This window comes from Salvelinus sp. IW2-2015, linkage group LG37 (genome assembly GCF_002910315.2).
Source record: "Salvelinus sp. IW2-2015 linkage group LG37, ASM291031v2, whole genome shotgun sequence".
Taxonomy (NCBI): Eukaryota; Metazoa; Chordata; class Actinopteri; order Salmoniformes; family Salmonidae; genus Salvelinus; species Salvelinus sp. IW2-2015.
In genome coordinates this window covers 9032726-9054066 of record NC_036876.1, presented here as the reverse complement: position 1 = coordinate 9054066, position 21341 = coordinate 9032726, and the positions used below count along the sequence as shown (strand labels likewise).

Genomic DNA, 21341 nt, shown 5'->3' with positions numbered 1-21341 from the left:
GCCGCTTTACCACGGCAGTGTATGAAACCACGGTATATGCATTTGTAAAAAAGCAATGCGCTCAGCCCTGAGGAAATCCTGTGCATGACTCCTATGTTACAGTAAAAGGCCAAAGCCAGAAATGGCAATGAACGTTACCTTTTTTAAACTTTAATTTGATGCAAATGGCCCCTGTCAGCAATCATGGTTGAAACTAGCTACTGTTTGGCAGTAATATATTATGTCACTGTCCCCTCTGTTCTATCAGTGCGTTGACCATCTCCAACATCCAGCCTGGCTCTACGGGAAACTGGGAGTGTCGTGTGAGGACCAGCCGTGGGAACACCACACGTACCGTCCACATCATGGTTCTGGAGAGCTCTGCCAAGTACTGCCCACCTGACAGGGTGTCCAACAACAAGGGCGACTTCAGGTGAGGGTGGATATGTTCATTGACACAGACTAGGTTGATGTCAGTCAGTAATGTGTCAGATAAATGTTTTCAGGTAAGTGTTGTACTTTTATTCATCTATTGGTTTAATCTAGTCTCCGCCATGTGGTTTAATCTCATCTAATGTTTTATGTAAGCAGGTATGTATATACTGACTTGTGTAATTTGAATGGACTTGTTTAAGTGTGTCAGTTGTTTGTGGAACAAGCTCGGCACTGTGGCACCTTCTAGTGGCTGAATATCAGACTTTTAATTGTAGTAATATCTAGGTTGTATTCACYAGGCACCAAATGGAAGAAAACTGACTGAACCAGGGAAGGACTAACGTGAACTTGTCTGATAAGAAATGCTCGTTTTGATTGCTGAATGTTTTCAATTTGTAAAATTGTAATTGTCTAAAAGCGTCTAATCCATTGAGTGAATCGTAGAACAGGGCTGGAATAAAAGCTTTCCACAGTTTTAGATGATGAAGTTGAGCACCAGTAAGTGGCAGCTGCTGTGGCTAAATAATCACATGCTGTTCCTGGAACACACCACGTGACTCATGCTAACCACACTCTGGCATACCCACCCTTCTTTTTCGTAACGAACTCTCTCTCTCTTTAACTGGTTTGCTGGGAGGAAGACGCATGACAATAAACGTGAACCTGGCACATCTATTAAGCACTTCATCAATCTTAGGGGGATTCTGGCATTTTGCTAGCTGAACAAATTCTGTCTGTCTCTCTCTCTCCCCTCCGTCTGTCTCTCTCTCTCTCCCCTCCGTCTCTCTCTCTCTCTCCCCTCCGTCTGTCTCTCTCTCTCTCCCCTCCGTCTGTCTCTCTCTCTCTCCCCTCCGTCTGTCTCTTCCTCTCACCCTCCCCCATCTCTCAGGTGGCCTCGTACCATGGCGGGCATCACAGCCTACATGCCCTGCAACAAGTTGGCGTCGGGCGCGGGAATCTACTCGGGCTCGGTGGGTGATGAGCTGCGGGCATGGCGGCACTGTGACCGTGGGGGCCWGTGGGCCGAGGACAACTACTCCCGCTGCCAGTACCAGAAGGACGTCACCCGTATCCTCTACATCATCAACCAGGTGACCATGGCACTCTGTCTGCCCATGTTTGATTTGCCCGCTTTGTCTGTCTGTGTTGTCTCTCTACGTCCATCGTTCTCTTTCTATAGCTTAGTCTTTTTCCTCATCTTCCTTTTGTTTTCATCTTTCAAGTCTTTACTCTTGGTCTGTTATTTTCATCTCTTTCTTCTGACAGTGTTTTTATTATTATTTATCCCCTCCGACACTCAAATTCCTTCTTGACGCTTTCACCCTAAATCTGTGTGTGTGTCTTCTAGATGCCTCTGAACATGACCAACGCAGTGATCACGGCCCGCCAGCTGCTCGTCTACACAATTGAGGCCGCCAACTTCTCYGATAAGATGGACGTCATCTTCGTGGCCGAGATGATCGAGAAGTTTGGCAAGTTTGCCGAGAAATACAAGGAGGTGAGTCCCGCTTCCATCTCACAGTCCCACCTTGCATCTCATTTAGGCATGAATAAGATGCACGCACTTGCATATAAAGACACACAGAAGCACAAACGGAGGATAGGAACACCATACACGATGAGGTGAACCTTCAGGCATAGGTGTAATGAGAAGAAATGGGGTCACTAAGTCGAGCTACTCTAGGTAATAGTTTGTCAGTGTGCGTTCACTGTGTTCAGGTGAATGCTGCCACATTGCTTCTGAGTGCAAGTGACAGTGTGAATATACAACTTACTGTAGGCCTTTCCATCTTACTGCTGATATTTGGGGCGTCTTCCCTTGACTTTATCACTACGTTCCTCGTAGTTGAGACAAAGCAACCCTGTCCTGTTTAAATCCAGAGGAATCGGAATGAGAGCGGATAAGATAGGATCTGGAATGAGGGATGTTTCCTGTGTGGGATTTGAGCTGTGGGGGATTGCAGAGCAAGGCCGGGTCAGGTTTCTTTGCCTGTTGGGTTTCCATTGGAGCTCATTAGAGTTGAATGTCACACCTGGTTGATAATAACATTGTGTTATTGTTCCGATTGATATGGCTGCTGTATGCATGTGCCTGTCTGTGGCCCTGCACATACGCAGGTAACTGTTAGTGTACTTATGTTGTTTCCTGGCGTGTGTGTTAACCCTGTTCTGTCTGTCTCAGTTGGGGGATGTGATGGTGGACATCTCCAGTAACCTGATGCTGGCTGATGAGCGGTTGCTGTGGATGGCTCAGCGCGAGGCCAGGGCCTGCTCCCGCATCGTGGAGTGTCTCCAGAGGATCGCTGTACACCGCCTAGCCAGCACAGCCCAGACCTACTCCACCGTAAGATCACAGTAAATCATGAGATCACAGTATATAATGTCCTATTACAACTCTACGGACCAAATCCTAAGCAGCATTGAGGCATAAATGCATTGATGCCATTGGGAGCCGCACATGAAGTTGGGACTACTGTCTGTAGAAGTGTGTGTTTCCCACTATTTGAATTTAAAAGCCCGTCTGATCTTATTGTTCTTCATTTCGCCTCGTGTATTATTCTTTCTCTAATTCCCATGATTTGTTCCCAGAATTCCCATAACATTGCTCTGGAGGCCCACGCCATCAAGGCGAGCAGCTTCAACGGCATGACCTGCACACTGTTTCAGAAGCTGATGCCTGAACGTGTTGGGATCAGAGACCTGGGCCCACGCATCGACCTAGACGGCAACCCTGACCGCCAGCTCAGCTTCAAGTGTAACATCACCAGCACCCTGTCCAGCCTTGCTCTTAAGGTCAGTACACAGGAATGTCCATACGGGAGTCAATCACAAAGTGCTTATAAAGTAACCAAGTCTAGACCGCAAAGAGCGAGCAGCAGCAGTCATGTTAATTGAAACAGGCCTCCTTAAGCCGTCTGAATACTTGGTTCGGCTTGCTCCTAGCAGAACTCGGCTAGGCGACGTGAACTCCCTTAAGACCTTCGCTTGTCCAGCTTGAGACGCTGTAGCCATTATACACTTCCTCAAAACAGTCAGAATTAGTCTAAGATMATTTAAGAAATCTGTCATAAATGTAGATTTTTTTGCTTAGTCGTGCAATTTTACATCAAASTAATCTGTTTKGTGCAGTATTTCTCCAGTGAAAAATATGTGCAGGAAAAAGAGTCAACTCTTGTTGAATGACAAAACACAACTAATTGAAGAATCCCTTGGGGTGTAGACTTTGGCTGTGTTGTGTGCACGAACAGCCCCCCCCAAAAAAACATACCGAAGACCAAAACGTCACAAAATGTTGTCATAATATCCAAGAACAGTTTCGGATGGGAAACATGAGGACGTCTTTAATGAGGTGCATTGTCATGTGACGTTCACCCATAACACATATTAAAACGATGAACTGTAGAATAAAGCGTTACCTAGAATTCCACAGTTATACTGTACACTCCATCATTTTCATCTCAATGGGATTCACCTGTAGAAATAAAGTATAAATATAATTCTAGAACAAATCACCTCTTTCTCTCCCTAGAACACCATAGTGGAGGCGTCCCTGCAGCTCCCCCCCTCTCTGTTCTCACAGTACTCTGTCCCGGGCCAGGCCGGTGACAACGTCTACAAGTTCCACCTGCTGGCCTTCCGCAACGGCAAGCTCTTCCCCTCCACGGGCAACTCCACCCTGCTGGCCGACGGGGGAAAGAGGAGAAACGTGGCCACCCCTGTGCTCCTGGCCAAGATAGGTGAGTCTGGCTTGGACCTCACTGTATCACAATAGTATTAGATGGTTTTGTTCAAGAGGATGTTGTGACTTGTTTTAATAGTGAATTTTATGGTATGGGCAACAAATGTTATTAGAATGAGTAGATGTTGATTAAAGCTTGCAAAGACTTGATTTAGGATCCGTCTGTAATTTGACATTTTATAGTGTACGAAAAAGCTAAAAAAACATTTAGYTGTATATAGTGAAAGTGTGTGAGGCCATTTTATTCTCCATTAATTACGTGTGAGATGGCAATATGTTTTTTGTTCCAGCAGGTTTTTGAAAATGTTGMGCAAAAAGAGTGATAGATTCATAAAGATAAGAACCATGACATGTTTTGACCTTCAAGACTAACGCCTCTCTCTCTGGTCAGAGGGTTTCCCACTGCGCGGCCTGCGGATGCCGGTGAACGCCACGCTGCGGAGGTTTGCCCGCGGCACTGACGCCGTGCCCGCCTGCTGGAACTTCAGCCTGTTGGGTGGGCAGGGCGGTTGGCAAAGCGAGGGCTGCCGTCTCCTGGGCCACCACAACAACTTCACCACGCTCTCCTGTGACTCGCTCAGCAACTATGCCGTGCTCATGGTGAGTGGCCAGGGGGTTCCTGGCCTTTAAACTTAATAAACAAATGTGACAACATAAGGTTGTTTGTTCCCAACGAGGGCTATTTTCCTCAGGAAATCTAGTCAGCTTCTTGTGTTTTCTTGCCATGATACTTCTGAGTATTAGGATAGTGATATCGTGACATCCTTACTATTTTTGAGACATTAGCCTTTCCCCCATCTGTTTGGGTTCAYACATTCTATATACACTTCCTGTTTAGTTTTGGCCCAACCACATGACAATCTCCTGAGTTGGCGAAATTGGAATTTYGTCAGGGTTAATTTGTTATTCTATGATACATTGTCTTAAGTGATGCCAKTTTAACATGCTATGGGTATATTTTAATAATTGCGCGGGAGGGGATGGCTGCYGTTTTCCTGGCTCCAATCCAACTGTTCTATTCTGTTCGTTTTTTTCGCATTGTTTGTAACTTATTTTGTACATAATGTTGCTGCTACCGAAAAGAGCTTCAACTCGAACTGGACGAAGATTTTTTCTTTAATGAGTCCGAGTCCGATACTGCATTCCCGAGACCAGGCTCCAATCCCCGTCATTCGCATGAAGAAAATACAAAGATACCGGAGGCGGAGGTTGGGGGGTCTTGTGAGATTTCTTYGGCAAGTGGGTAAACCGCCACTACAATCAGTTCTATTAGCCAACGTGCAATCACTGGAAAATAAACTGGATGATCTACGATCAAGACTATCCTACCAACAGGACATTAAAAACTGTATCTTGTTTCACCGAGTCATGGCTGAACGACAACATGGATAATATATAGCTGGCTGGGTTTTCCGTGCATCGGCAGGACAGAGCAGCTACGTCTGGTAAGACGAGGGGCGGGGGTGTGTGTCTTTGTCTGGTGCGTGATGTCTAATATTAAAGAAGTCTCGAGGTATTGCTCCCCTGAGGTAGAGTACTTTATGATAAACTATGGACCACACTCTACCGAGAGAGTTCTCATCTATATTATTTGTGGCTGTCTATTTACCACCACAAACTGATGCTGGCACTAGGACCGTACTCAACGAGCTGTATAAGGCTATAAGCAAACAAGAAAATTATCTTCCAGAAGCGGCGCTTCTAGTGGCCGGGGACTTTAATGCAGACAAACTGAAATCAGTTTGACCTAATTTCTATAAGCATGTAAAATGTGCAACCAGAGGGGGAAAAATCTAGACCCACCTTTACTCCATACACAGAGACGCATACAAAGCTCTCCCTCGCCCTCCATTTGGCAAATCTGATTCAATCCTAATTCTATCCTCCTGCTTACAAGAAAAAACKAAAGCAGGAAGTACCAGTGTCTCGCTCAATACAGAAGTGGTCAGATGACGCGGATGCTACGATACAGGACTGTTTTTCTAGCACAGACAGGAATATGTTCCGGGATTCTTCCAATGACATTGAGGAGTATTCCACCTCAGTCCTCGGCTTCATCAATAAGTGAATCGACGACGTCATCCCCACAGTGACCGTACGTACAGTTGAAGTCAGAAGTTTACATACACTTAGGTTGGAGTCATTAACTTGTTTTTCAACCACTTCACAAAATTCTTGTTAACAAACTATAGTTTTGGCAAGTCGGTTAGGACATCTACTTTTTGCATGACACAAGTAATTTTTCCAACAACTGTTTACAGACAGATTATTTCACTTATAATTCACTGTATCACAATTCCAGTGGGTCAGAAGTTTACAGACACTAAGTTGACTGTGCCTTTAAACAAGCTCCTGACAGAGCTGGTGCAACTGAGTCAGGTTTGTAGGCCTCCTTGCTCGTACACGCTTTTTCAGTTCTGCCCACAAATTTTCTATAGGATTGAGGTCAGTGCTTTGTGATGGCCACTCCAATACCTTGACTTTGTTGCCCTTAAGCCATTTTGCCACAACTTTGGAAAGTAGGCTTGGGGTCGTTGTCCATTTGGAAGACCCATTTGCCGACCAAGCTTTAACTTCCTGACTGATGTCTTGAGATGTTGCGTCCATATATCCACATAATTTTCCTGCCTCATGAAGCCATCTATTTTGTGAAGTGCACCAGTCCCTCCTGCAGCAAAGCACCCCAACAAACATGATGCTGCCAGCCCCGTGCTCCATTTGACAAGTGTGTGCCTTTTTCCTCCAAACATAACGATGGTCATTATGGCCAAACAGTTCTATTTTTGTTTCATCAGACCAGAGGACATTTCTCGCAACTGCACTTTGTCCCAATGTGCAGTTGCGAACCGTAGTCTGGCTTTTTTATGGCGATTTTGGAGCAGTGGCTTCTTCCTTGCTGAGCGGCCTTTCAGGTTATGTCGATATAGGACTCGTTTTACTGTGGATTTAGATACTTTTGTACCTGTTTCCTCCAGCATCTTCACAAGGTCCTTTTGTTGTTGTTCTGCGACTAATTTGCACTTCGCACAAAAGTACGTTCATCTCTAGGAGACAGAACGCGTCTCCTTCCTGAGCAGTTTGACGGCTGCGTGGTCCCATGGTGTTTATACTTGCATACTATTGTTTGTACAGATGAACGTGGTACCTTCAGGCGTTTGGAAATTGCTCCCAAGGATGAACCAGACTTGTGGAGGTCTACTATTTTTTTCTGAGGTCTTGRCTGATTTCTTTAGATTTTCACATGATGTCAAGCAGAGGCACTGAGTTTGAAGGTAGGCCTTGAAATACATCCACAGGTACACCTCCAATTGACTCAAATGATGTCAATTAGTCTATCAGAAGCTTCTAAAGCCATGACATCCTTTTCTGGAATTTCCCAAGCTGTTTAAAGGCACAGTCAACTTAGTGTATGTAAACTTCTGACCCACTAGAATTGTGATTCAGTGAAATAATCTGTCTGTAAACAATTGTTGGAAAAATTACTTGTTATGCACAAAATAGATGTCCTAACTGACTTGCTAAAACTATAGTTTGTTAATAATACATTTGTGGATTGGTTGAAAAATTTGTTATAATGACTCCAACATAAGTGTATGTAAACTTCCGACTTCAACAGTATATATCACAACCAGAAGCAATAGATTACATGCAACATCTGCACCGAGCCAAAGGCTAGAACTGCCGCTTTCTAGGAGYAGGACACTAATCCGGATGCTTATAAGAAATCGTGCTATGCCCTCCGACGAAACCATCAAACAGGCAAAGCGTCAATACAGGACTAAGATTAAATCCTACTACACCGGCTCTGACGCGCGTCGGATGTGGCAGGGCCTGTAAACTGTTACGGACTACAAAGGGAAACCCAACCGTGAGCTGCCCAGTGACGCGAGCCTACCAGAAGAGCTAAATGCCTTTTTATGCTCTCTTCAAGGCAAGCAACACTGAAGCATGCATGAGAGCACCAGCTGGTCCGTGCGACTGTGTTATCACGCTCTCCGTAGCCGATGTGAGCAAGACCTTTAAACAGGTCAACATTAACAAGGCAGAGTCTGTAATATCTACATGTTTCAAGCAGACCACCATAGTCTCTGTGCCCAAGAAAATGAAGGTAACCTGCCTAAATGACTACTGACCCGTAGCACTCACATCGGTAGCCATGAAGTGTTTTGAAAGGCTGGTCCTGGCTCACATCAACACCATCATCCCAGAAACCCTAGACCCACTCCAATTCACATACCGCCTCAACAGATCCACAGATGACGCAGTCTCAATCACACTCTACACTGCCCTTTCCCACCTGGAAAAAAGGAACACCTATGTGAGAGTGCTGTTCATTGACTACAGCTCAGCGTTCAACACCATAGTGCCCACAAAGCTCATCACTAAGCTAAGGGCCCTGGGACTAAACACATCCTTCTGCATCTGGATCCTGGACTTCMTGACGGCTGTCCCAAGGTGGTAAGGGTAGGCAACAACACATCTGCCACACTGATCCTCAACACTGGGGCCCCTCAGGGGTGCGTGCTTTGTCCCCTCCTGTACTTCCTGTTCACTGTGTGGCCAGGCACAACTCCAACACCATCATTTAATTTTCTAATGACAGAACCGTGGCAGGCCTGATCACCAACAACGATGAGACAGCCTATAGGGAGGAGGTCAGAGACTTGGCAGTGTGGTGCCAGGACAAMAACCTCTCCCTTAATGTGAGCAAGATAAAGGAGCTGATCGTGGACTACAGGAAAAGGAGGACCAAACAGGTCCCCATTAACATCAACAGGGCTGTAGTGGAGCAGGTTGAGAGTTTCAAGTTCCTTGGTGTCCACATCACCAAACTATCATGGTCCAAACACACCAAGACAGTTGTGAAGAGGGCACAACAACACCTTTTCCCCCTCAGGAGGCTGAAAAGATTTGGCATGGGTCCCCAGATCCTCAAAGTTCTACAGCTGCACCATCGAGAGCATCCTGACCGGTTGCATCACCGCCTGGTATGGCAACTGCTCGTCATCTGACCGTAAGGCAGGTAGCCTAGTGGTTAGAGCGTTGGACTAGTAACTGAAAGGTTGCAAGATCAAATCCCCGAGCTGACAAGGTTAAAATCTGTCGTTCTGAACAAGGCAGTTAATCCACTGTTCCTAGGCCGTCATTGAAAATAAGAATTTGTTCTTAACGGACTTGCCTAGTTAAATAGAGGTTAAAAAAAAGGTGCTTCAGAGGATAGCGCGTGCGGCCCAGCCCATCACTGGGGGCCAAGCTTCCTTCCATCCAGGACCTATATACTAGGCGGTGTCAGAGGAAGGCCCCAAAAATGGTCAGACTCCAGTCACCGAAGTCATAGACTGTTCTTTCTGCTACCGCACGGCAAGCAGTACCGGAGCGCCAAGTCTAGGTCCAAAAGGCTCCTACCCCCAAGCCATAAGACTGCTGAACAATTAATCAAATGCCCCCCAAGACTATTTACATTGACCCCCCCCCCCCCCTTGCTTTTTGCACTGTTGCTACTCACTGTTTATTGTCTATGCACTTCGGTGACTGGTGTCTGACCATTTTTGGGAGTCTGACCATTTTCTACCTACATATAGAAATTACCTCGACTAACCTGTACCCCCGCACATTGACACATTGGTACCGGTACCCCCTGTATATAGCCTCATTGCTATTTTTACTGTGTTTTCATTTTTTACTTTCGTTTATTTTGTAAATCTTTTCTTAACTCTTATTTATTGAACTGCATTGGGATTCTAAGTAAGTTTTTCACGGTAAGGTCTATTTACACCTTTTGTATTCGGCGCATATSACAAATAAAGATTTGTTTTGATCCCACAGGATCTTGCTGGGGTGGAGTATTTCTCTCCCAGCATCGAGCCTCTCCACCCAGTCATCTACGCCACGGCTATCGTCCTCCTGCTCTGTCTACTGATCATAATCATCAGCTACATATACCACCACAGGTAACAGCTCTACCTGCATACTCGTCCTGTTAGAAACGAATACAGTGTATACCAGATATATAAGATACTGTCGTGTCTTTGCTATGCCGGATTAAGTGATATGACATGATATTTTATAAAATAATTTTTCTGTAATTAATATTACCTGATCAAACTGATCATGTAAATGTAATTAACTAGAAAGTCGGGGTACCACGGAAGAATGTTTATAGAGCTGTTGTCTTCCGAATAGACTCTTAAAGACCTGGTAATCTTTTATATCAATAGCAGTCAATTATTAATCGTCACCTTATTCAGTCTCATCTGAACGTTGTAGAATTCTTGGTTATCTTCACGAAACTGGCTAACAAGTTGAATCAGCAATACAAAATTTGGTTTATTTATTTACTAAATACCTAAATAATCACACAGAATTACATATACACAGGATGGATCATACATTGATTACTAATTATGTCATACAAGAAAATGTCCCTAGCGGACGGAACCGATATGACGGCTGGTTACACAAAGAAAGGGGGTTTGAATGAAAGCGCGGGAAGACTGAGGAACAAAAGGATTGGGTCTCTATCGGACCTTATGAAGCTATGCTATCGTAAATATAGAATCTTATGCATTCTAAATAACCGCCCATTTGGAAAAGGAAAATGCAAGAAATATTTACTCTGAGCTGCGCTTCGATAGATTGGTCGCAGATGGAAGACTGGGTTGCCCAGCAGAGATCTCCCTTGTCCTTTGAAGAATATGTCTTGCGGTAGAACGGGTACGTTGTAGTACCGTCGTTGTGTGGTAGAACGAATACGTTGTAGTACCCTGTCTTTCTGAAGAGATTGTCCGTCCTTTCCTAGCCCACCTTTACAGCTGCTGCTGCTGCTAACTCGACGTCTAGGATGTATCACTTCTTTATTGAATAAGAGTTCAAAGTTCATACCAAGTTGCCGTTCAACCATTCGCAACGAGAGCTCACGCTGAGGTTGGCTTAGTTCTGTAGTTGATATTAGCCCTTTTAAACGTATGGGCAGCAGTCCTCACGTCATTGGGAACACAAGGTTGACTTTTGTCAATGGGCTTTTGTAGTGGGGGAAAGAAGGGCGTGTTGCATAGTTCACAACCAATGTCTGTTCACTTGGGCGGGGCCACTGAGTGAGCATAGTTCACTTATGAAAATAATTATTTCATTTAGAAGCTAAAATTACATTTGATCTTTTCACAAATAGTTTSATATTTAAGCATTTAAATTGCACAACAATTCCATGTGAATCTGATAACTAGGATGTGACAGTTTGTCATCCTATCGTCAGTAATAATGTCTCAGACGACAACTGATCTGACATCATAYTCTTTATATACCAACGGATATTTTCAACTGGTTGGATTACCGAAATATGGTTCCGTTCCCAACCTTTTGATGTTACCAGACTCTCTCTATGTTAACAAAGGGCTTTCTAAGAGTCTAATCTGTAGAGTAGAGAGAGAAAAGGGGGAAAGGTATTGATGGGGGTCATAGACCTCACCAACAGGGCAACGTCATGACAATACCAAGTACCCGTCTTAGTAGTAGTACGGTATCTAATACAGTGTATATAAATCAAATGGTGGACTGTGACTCGCTTTCGGGTCGCAGCATAAGATTTGTGGCCGGAAGGTTTCTTATTGGTTGGGTCACAATGCAAAGAAGTTTGGGAACCAATACTGTCCAGGCTCCAGTAATATGTTCACCACTCCACAAGCGTATCTATACCATTCCACACTCATTTAAAATTACAACAAAGATTTTTAATTAGTCAAACGTACGAATAGCTTTTTCTTTTTTTGACATTTGGCATATTTTATTCCCTGAGCTCAGCATTTATTTGCTGAATCTTACCATGTCAGTTCTGTGTGTTTGCGTGTCCAGGTCTGTCCGGATCAGCCGTAAGTATTGGCACATGCTGGTCAACCTCTGCCTCCACATCTTCCTCACCTGTGGCGTCTTTGTGGGTGGAATCAACCAGACACGCTACGCCAGCGTGTGCCAAGCCGTGAGTATTCCCCCCTACTACCCACCATACCCCCCTGGTGTGCTGCCCACCATGCAGACTGCCAGCCTGCCTTCCCGTGCCCAAAGCATCTCACAATTATATGGGGATCTCAAGATGTTGTGGAGAAAGATGTGCCTTTGGCAACATTCTATGATTCTGCACTTGTGGCTGAGTCCCGACTCTCCACCCTTCTCCCAAAGTGTGCACTTGCCGTCATAGATTGAAATGCATTGGATTGGCTCGAGGGAGTTTACACCATTTGTTAAATCCACGATGAGATGTGTGCAAGTGCACACTTTGAGTCCCGATTCTCCATCCTTCTCCCAGTCTGTCTCTCAAGTATTTATATTTCAGCTGAAGGCAGTCCCTGCTGATCTTCACTGGGTTCTTTTATTAATGAATTGTCCCTCATACAAAGGGCCCGGCTGGTAAAGAACATATGGGAAAATACTGGTTTTCCACCAGGAATTAAGGATATCCGACAGCTAGGCTCTACTTTGTCAAGGAATTGAAACAACTGACAATTAGTACAATAACATTTCATGAAGTACATTTTCAGAAATTGCCTAGTATTTTGCTTACATATAGCGCCTATGTAGAATGTATGAATGCTCTATAAAGCCTTCATATAGTCCAGGCAAAATATATGGAAAAAATCTTTCACTTTTTCATAAAAGCATGAAACTTGGTACACTTGTACAGTTTGGGGCACTGAACCTTTTCACAGCTAAGGTTTTTGTTTGAAGTTGGACTGAGATTGTTGCCTTTTTTTTAGGTGGGCATCATTCTGCACTACTCTACCCTGGCCACGGCTCTGTGGGTGGGCGTGACGGCACGCAACATCTACAAGCAGGTGACTCGCAAGGCCAAGCGCTATGAAGAGCTGGACGAGCCCCCGCCCCCTCCACGGCCCATGCTGAGGTAAAATACCACACTTCCCACAATGCACTGTTATGAAACTGCTTGGTCATTATACCCTATGAAAGCCCTGCCTACTTCCTGATTCTAGTCCTGTACAGTTTTTGAATGGGCTTCAAGCTTATATCATCAAATTCATGAAAACGCAGTCATATAAGATATATATATAAAATTATATTCATATTTATGCATGATGCATTTCATCAAAATATTTTATGCTTAATATGTAAGACAGATCGGCGAAAGTTAGTCTCATTTGAACTACAACTCTTGTAGTCTAGTTAGCATGCTGGAGCGTGCTTAGTTGAGGACTCACAGGATGGTAAAAACCCTTTAGTTACAGTCCATTTGATGTGTTTTATATTAGATTACGCTGTGTCTTTTTTACTGAACAATGCCAGCCAGCACTTAAAAGAAATACAACACACTTTTTTTTTTGAAGACCGGCAAGCTGTTGAAAGTGACACTGTGTGTTTATATATATATACAGCTGGTGGGAGTTGTAGTTCTTATGATTTTTCGGCTTCATGCTTCGTCTTGGCCGTCAAATACATTGAAAACCGGCATATGGTAAGTAAATTCACTCGGAAACACTTATACATGTTTATATGACCACGTTTTCATGAATTTGACGGTGTAAATTTCAAGCCAATTCTTGGCTTACAAAACGAGGAACCAGGAAGTACCACTTTCATGGCATCTAGCGAGTCCGACAAGTGTGTGCACTGTAGTTGGAATGCTGTACATTCACATTTGAATGTTTTTCTTTCATGTTTTTCTCTCCCTTTACAAGGAGCTGCTAATACTATTGAAATATATTCTAGAAAGGTTTCTCTTATCTCTGTGGCTTGTGGAGGGAGAAAGGTTGGTTTGTGTTGTTGATTTAAATTCCATCACAGGGTGTTACTATAGAGGCCTAAAGCATACATACCATCTCTACCACCAATTTGATCTCTTTCACAAGAAAGCAGGTCCTCATAAGTTATTTTTCCAATACCTTTTCCTACCAGGTTCTACCTAATAGGCGGAGGGATACCGATCATAGTCTGTGGCATAACCGCAGCCGCCAACATCAAGAACTACGGTAGTCGGGCCAACGCGGCATAGTAAGTAGTGCCAGTCTGTCACATTGTATGGAAACCAATTAGTCCTTCTACTATACTGTGTGTTTATGGAAATTCTGTTAAATGTTATCTCGCCAGAAGGCTTTGTGTGTGTATAGACAAAACTATACCCAAGAGAAATTGCTTTTTGTTTTTGACTGACCAGAATGCGTGTGTGGATTTATGTAAATAACAAATATTTAGCGGGGATAGGAAAAGTTCTGAGTCCCTGTGAAGTTCTGAGAACCCGATTAGGGAGCGCTATTTATAGTGTCTCGGCACCTCACGTCTGCTGCCAGTTTCACTCCTTTTTCTTTCGATCTCGTGTTCTGTCTTTCGCTTTCACTCTTCTCGCTCTCTTTTCTCTCGAATCTTCTGCCATTTTCCTAATCTATCGTTCCCTTCTCTTTCGTCCTCTTTTTCTCTCATTCTCATGTTCTCTCTCTTGTTCTTGCTCACTCCCTCGCTCCCCCCTTTCTCTTTTATGGTGGCAGCTGTTTGGGTTGCATAAGCACACTGAGTAATTTGGAAATCTGGACCTGGAAGTCTTTGGAGTTTAATTAATTCACAGCTACCGAGACAAATGGAAACCGCCCTGTGGAATTTTCTGGAACAGATTCTCTGAGAATAGAAAGAGCAGGATGTTTAATACAAAGAGACTCAATGCGTGCACGTGTGTCTTTACCTGATTTAATGAGATAAGGGGTTGAGTCAAACTTGAAATGATGAAGTTATTATATATATTTTTTTAAAGGTTGGACCACTTGAATGGTTGGTACTCATCCAGTGACTCATTATGATTTGTCATGGGTCGTCATGGTGCCTTTTGAAAAGTGTAACTTTTTGATTTCATCTCATTTAAACATTCTGTCATAAAGAGAGAAAAATACTATAGTAAGTGCCTATCAAATGCTAAATAAAGTAACAGATATGACTAATCGGGTTGATTATTTCACCTTAAATCGGCCATAAATCCCYTTGTGACATGGGAAGCTTGTTGTGTGTAAATAGGAGTGGCAAAATGAAATTGTGAAAACATTTCTTGCCTATCTACAGGGTTGACGTGTTATGCTTAGTTTTCCGCCACAAAACATCAGAAAATGCCCCAAAAGAGAACCAGCTCACCTGCTTTAACATTATTATTTGACTATTAAAGTTTTTCTTTTGCAATAATAACAAAAAGGAATAGTTTCACCATTAACACAAGATTTCAGTTCACGTAACAGGGTTGACCTTTAAAATGAGGGACAGATGTAAATGAATCACTCATCACATGAAATAAATGATTATCTCAGAAATGACTTTGTAAAGCAACAAAATAACTAGGGCTTTACAATGATGGTGAAACTTGGTGAAATGCTGGGGTTAATCTTCCAAGAAGTGACAGTTGGTTGATGGAGGGACATGTAAAAGTTCAGAATTTTGGCACTTTAGCCAGTCTTTATATATATATAAAAAAATCTGATTTATTGAATTAATTAGGTATATTTTAAAGGACAAATTCATTTAATATAACAGGCTTTTAACATTCAGTATTGGTGCATAATTTCTAATTAAAATATCAAAGGCACTCTTTGGGGCACGACCCTAAAACATGTCATATGGCTCCATTGCCAACATGTGTTTTTGCTGACATATCAACACCACTGCATACTGCATTTGTGTGAATGATAACGTGCGTGTGTACCACATTTACATAAATATTTACTGTTTGTACTGATGCCTTCCCCCTCTGTGTGTCTCTCAGTTGCTGGATGGCGTGGGAGCCCAGCCTGGGGGCCTTCTACGGCCCTGTCAGCTTCATCGTCTTCGTGGACTGCATGTATTTCCTTAGCATCCTCCTCCAGCTGCAACGCCATCCTGAGCGCCGCTACGAACTCAAAGAGCCCGCAGAGGAGCAGCGTCGACTGGCGGTAGCAGGCAGCGAGGCCGGAGATGTCCCAGCCACCCTCCTCCACCTCCACCCCCACGACGCCTCGTCCTCCACAGTTTCGGCTCCTCACGCCGTGTCCCTGTTGGCCTTGGAGAACGAGCATACGTTTGCGGTGCAGCTMCTGGGCGCGGCCGCGGCTCTTGGGCTCTACGCTGCGCTATGGGTGTTTGGTGCCATGGCCGTGTCCCAGGAGAGGCCGGCCGACCTGGTGTTCTCCTGCCTGTTTGGCGTGACGGCGCTGGCCCTAGGTGGCTTTCTAATGGCGCACCACTGCGTCAACCGCCAGGACATGAGGCGCCACTGGGCTCAGGCCTGTTGCACTGGGAGACGGGCCTACTCTGCGCAAGAGGACGCCCTGCTGCCCCTGCCGGGGACATCCACGGCCTCCGCGGCTGGGTCGGTTGGTAGGGGCAACGGCGATGCAGTCAAGTGTGCCCACAGCAGTGCTGAGTCATCCTGCACCAATAAGAGTGTCCCCAGCATGCGAAACTCCGCCCAGGGAAGTAAACTGACCAATCTGCATGCAGAGGCGGCACAGAACAAGTCCCTGCCCCTACTACCCCTGCCCGCGCCGGCCAATGGCGCAGCCTTGCTTGACAACAGCCTCACTGAGCACTCTGTGGACAACGAGATCAAGATGCACGTGGCGCCTGTGGAGGTGCAGTTCCGGCCCGTCAACAACAACAACAATCCCATCGTCGCCACCAACGGACACGCGGGTCGGCACCACAAGAACAAGGCGCGGGCCCACCGGGCCAGCCGACTCACGGTGCTGCGCGAGTACTCCTATGACGTGCCCACCAGCGTGGACAGCAGCGTGCAGAGCGCCCCCCACAGGCGGCATCGCCACGAACACCACGACAGTCAGCAGGCACGGAGCAGCCGACGGGCAGCCTACATGGCCTACAGAGAGCGCCTCCAGAGCCAGATGCAACAGGACAGCAGCGACGCCAGCACGTCCCTGCCCCGACGCTCGCGCTACGCCGACAAGGGAGGGGGCAGCACTAGCACCCTGGGCAACGGGGCTGTCAGAGGAGTTGGAAGTGGAAGTGTAGGAACAATAGTAGGATCAGGTGGAGAAAGTGAGGGGGTTGGGACTGCTGCTTCCGTTACGAGTAAAAGCAGTAGTCGCGTAAAGCAGCCCAATAACACAGAACTGGTGGAGGGCCAGCCCAAATCGTACGGGCTCAACCTGGCTACACAAAACGGCACGCTCAAAGACAACGGGCAGAACATGCCTTTAATCAACACAGAGAGCTCGAGCTCGGCCAACATAAAGACTGGCCTATGGAAACACGAAACTACCGTGTAGGGAATGTTTTCTGCACCAAAGACTGCATATCACGTGCTCTACCCTTCAACTGTGAAATGAAATTTTATTTTCTACTATTGTTGCTTTTTAGATTTGTGTACAATATATATTTTTTTTTTTTTTTATGTATCGGGAAAAATAGTCCCACTATTTTGAGTTTGTGAAAGTGTGTGTTTTGGATGCCACTCGTCTGTTTCTGTAGTAGACATTTTATAAATGGTCTATTTTTATATCATTTCATCCCGATTGGTTACACTGTTCTTGAGTTTTGTATGTGAAACTGCATGGTCTGTACCGTTACTGTACCATGCATATCCATTGGGCTGGTTCTTTTGTATTTTCTAGTTTGTTTCAACGCAATAAACCAACAGTTTCTATTTCCATTCACCTAATTGAAAGTCTCTCATTCCCCTGTTCTCGGTTAACCTTGACTACGGCATATTTCAAGAGTGCGAAGGTGAGTCAAAGCATCTTGGTTCTCAAAAGTTGAGAACTTGACAAGCTCAAGGAACCACTGGCTTGCTCAAGGGGTCCACTGGCTTGCAACGCCTGCAGTGATTTGACAAGAGTCACTGTCGGCAATGGGAGGAGAGGATAATTAGTGCAGTGCATCTTCACCTCTATACCGCTCCCCTCTCTCTAGCAGACCATCAGTGCTTTTTACTGCTGGATATATCTGTTAGGAAAGAGTGGGGAGGGGTGACGACTGAGCTGTACTTTACCGCACAATGTATTGGAGAGGGATGGATTGCCATCATTTAGTCTGCTAGATGCATCCCATTGTCAGTTATCATGTACTGGTCTTAATCCATTGATTAGTCATCCCCGTATAGGGCCTGGGGGCAATCCATACTGGAGGATCTGCCCTAAATGTTCACAATACGTTTGACAGTCATTTGTTTGACATACTGCACCTATTACGAATCAACCTGTCATTTTATTCAACTTTTGTGTGAAGGTCATGTAAAAAGAAAGTCCAGATGTGATTCATTAAAAAAAGACTGACTAACTTTCGAAGTCACAAAGGACACAGCAAAGAAAGTAAAGACATCACTTGAATGTTGATGCTAATGATGCTAATGATGCAATACAAAGCATATTTCAGGCAGGCAGAGATGTATTACCCAGCCATCTTGAAAGTGACAATCTGAAATACGGCCTTTGAATAATGTATTGAGCAGTTATGGCTTGATTAGTGTTGGCTTCAGTGATTCCCTCCAGTCAGGAGAGTGAGCTTCAAATAATGACAGAGGTTTCAAGGAGTTGATCCCATCTGTTAGGAAGTTAACTTGAGGTTGACACTTCTCTGTTTTCTTTCTTGAGCTAATCAAGTCAACCAACAGGCTGATACAATCTGCTTTGAAATCACGCAGACACCTCGTGCAAAAATGTATAAATGAAAGATCCGATATTAATAGTCAATTGCTTCCCCAAATGTGTGTTTAGAACTCGGCAAAGGATATCCAATGCTTCCAGGACTTGACTGTAAAAAATAAATTTTAAAAAAGTAGTTGAGAAACTTCAAATGGTGGTTTTTGTCATCAACTATGAATGCCTAAGAGAGCGTGACCAACCACGTTCTTATGGGAGGCGAAGGACGGTAAAGGTCAGACGAGTAATGCATCTTTTACATTTTCCGATTACTGCCTACCTCGCCTGGAAGAAGCATCTGGCTTTGTTGTGGAAACTTGCCATGGGAATTAAGATTGATACATTCTACAAATTCATGCCATCTGTGGTAGTCACAATTAGCTGGCTCGAACTGTCTAGAGGAAAATAAATATATTACCTGGAGCGTCCTAATTACTTACAAATTTAGAGGCCTGAAATATAGTTAAAATATAAATGAGCAACCAGCGTTTCTAATGATTATGGCAGTGTCAAGCCATTGTCTTATTACATGTAGTGAAATATGAAATCAGGAATCCGTGTGGTGGTGAGAGTTGATTGTTTGGTGTGCTCCTGCACATGGAGGCCATTTGGACTGATGTGGAAGACCATGCCGTCCCTTTTGATGGAGCTTTTCATTATTCTGTATTCTTAGTATTTTCAGCTAAAAATGATGAGTAGTCGTGTGCTTTTATCTGAACGCATTGTTTGCAGTCACACCTGGGGGAGAGAAGACCAGGTGGAGATGACTGAGCGAGTGGAAGAACTTGCCTTGAACCGAGTGAAATGGGGGACATTCATCAATGGCCTATGCTGAAGTCAAAGTAAGTAATTGTTTGGCTTGCTTGTCCTGAATCCAACTTTTGCAGGTCTATAGGTATAGTCACTTAGGATGTCAGTATGGGAAAGTGAGATCTCATGGTCTTTTCAGGCTCATCCAAATGGATTCTTGACTATGCAGATGGCTGGGTGTGGGGGCCATTTTTTTAAGGCAATGGGCAGAGGTCCAGATTCAGCTAAGTGACGAAGAGGTAGAGATGGAGTGAAGGGAGAGATTGAGGTGAGGAGGAGTGGTGGTAGACTGAGATCGAGGGTCAGATTGAGGAGTGGGTCAGATTGAGGTAGCGGGTCAGGTTGAGGGAGCAGGTCAGGTTGAGGTAGCGGGTCAGGTTTAGGGAGCAGGTCAGGTTTGAGGGAGCAGGTCAGGTTGACCGGGAGCGGGTCAGGTTGAGGGAGCGGGTCAGGTTGAGGGAGCGGGTCAGGTTGAGGGAGCGGGTCAGGTTGAGGGAGCAGGTCAGGTTGAGGTAGCGGGTCAGGTTTAGGGAGCAGTCAGGTTGAGCGAGTCAGGTTGAGGGAGCGGGTCAGTTGAGGGAGGGGTCAGGTGAGGGAGCGGGGTTCAGGTTGAGGGAGCGGCGTCCAGGTTGAGGGAGCGGGTCAGGTTGAGGGAGCGGGTCGGTTGAGGGAGCGGGTCAGGTTGAGGGAGCGGGTCAGGTTGAGGGAGCGGCGTCAGTGAGGGCGGGTCAGGTTGAGGGGCGGGTCAGGTTGGAGGAGCGGGTCACGGTTTAGGGAGCGGGTCAGGTTGAGGTAGCGGGTCAGGTTGAGGAGCGGGTCAGGTTGAGGGAGGGGTCAGGTTGAGGAGCGGGTCAGGTTGAGGGAGCGGGTCAGGTTGAGGGAGCGGGTCAGGTTGAGGGAGCGGGTCAGGTTAGGGAGCGGGTCAGGTTGAGGGAGGGGTCAGGTTGAGGGAGCGGGTCAGGGTTGAGGGAGCGGGTCAGGTTGAGGGAGCGGGTCAGGTTTTGAGGGAAGCGGTCAGCGTTGAGGGAGCAGGTCAGGTTGAGGGAGAGAAGGTAGAGCAGGAGAGAAGGTTGAAATTGAGGAAGATCGAAGGGAGAGGGAAGGTAGAAGGAGAGAGAATGAAGATAGAGGGAGAGATTGAGGAGAGGGCGACTGGCGGTAGATTGAAGGAGCGTTTGAGCTTGAGGGAGGGAGGGAGGGAGGGAGAGCGAGAGAGAAGGTAGAAGTTGAGGTAAAGTGAGATGGAGGAAGAGGAAAGGGAGAGGTTGAGGAAAAGGAAAAGGAAGAGAGAAGGTATAAGTTGAGGAAGAGAAGGGAGAGGTTCCTTTGTTTTTTCATTCCGTTCCTGGAGGACTCCGAGTGCTCAGTTTTGTTACAGCCCTGCACTAAACCTGCAGGGGTTGGAGTCAATATGTTGGTTAGTTGAAACATTGCAATATGTTACAGGTTTACAAGAGAGCCACAATATTGCACTATTGATTGACTTTTTCAAAATAATCTGAAATCTTTTGACTCATTAAAATCTTCTATATTAATTGCCACGTTCATGATTTTCACTTACATTTCCATCGGAAGGCATGCATTTTAGGCTATGACTACACACGATACCTCAGAGCATTAGGATAATCCACACAAAGGTGTTTGTAATAACCAAATCCAGGGACCTGCTTTTGTGTACCATATAGCCCAGAAAGTGGTGACTTTAGACTGGAGTTACATAAACCCATCACACATAAGACTGTGTTAGCCTCATCACCCCCAGGCCACAC

General features: G+C 45.3%; 1 protein-coding gene across 1 annotated transcript in view; it reads left to right on the top strand.

The window, feature by feature from the left end:
• adgra3 (adhesion G protein-coupled receptor A3) overlaps nucleotides 1-17783 on the top strand; it is a 50216-nt gene extending 32433 nt beyond the window's left edge. The window contains exons 8-19 of the mRNA XM_023982224.1: nucleotides 248-412; nucleotides 1304-1505; nucleotides 1763-1912; nucleotides 2597-2758; nucleotides 3004-3207; nucleotides 3944-4151; nucleotides 4545-4753; nucleotides 9980-10104; nucleotides 12002-12125; nucleotides 12901-13046; nucleotides 14054-14149; nucleotides 15894-17783. Of these exons, the coding sequence (XP_023837992.1) occupies nucleotides 248-412; nucleotides 1304-1505; nucleotides 1763-1912; nucleotides 2597-2758; nucleotides 3004-3207; nucleotides 3944-4151; nucleotides 4545-4753; nucleotides 9980-10104; nucleotides 12002-12125; nucleotides 12901-13046; nucleotides 14054-14149; nucleotides 15894-17391 (3289 nt within the window). The 3' untranslated portion in view covers nucleotides 17392-17783. The remainder of the gene's footprint in view (nucleotides 1-247; nucleotides 413-1303; nucleotides 1506-1762; nucleotides 1913-2596; nucleotides 2759-3003; nucleotides 3208-3943; nucleotides 4152-4544; nucleotides 4754-9979; nucleotides 10105-12001; nucleotides 12126-12900; nucleotides 13047-14053; nucleotides 14150-15893) is intronic.
• Nucleotides 17784-21341: the final 3558 nt, after the last annotated feature.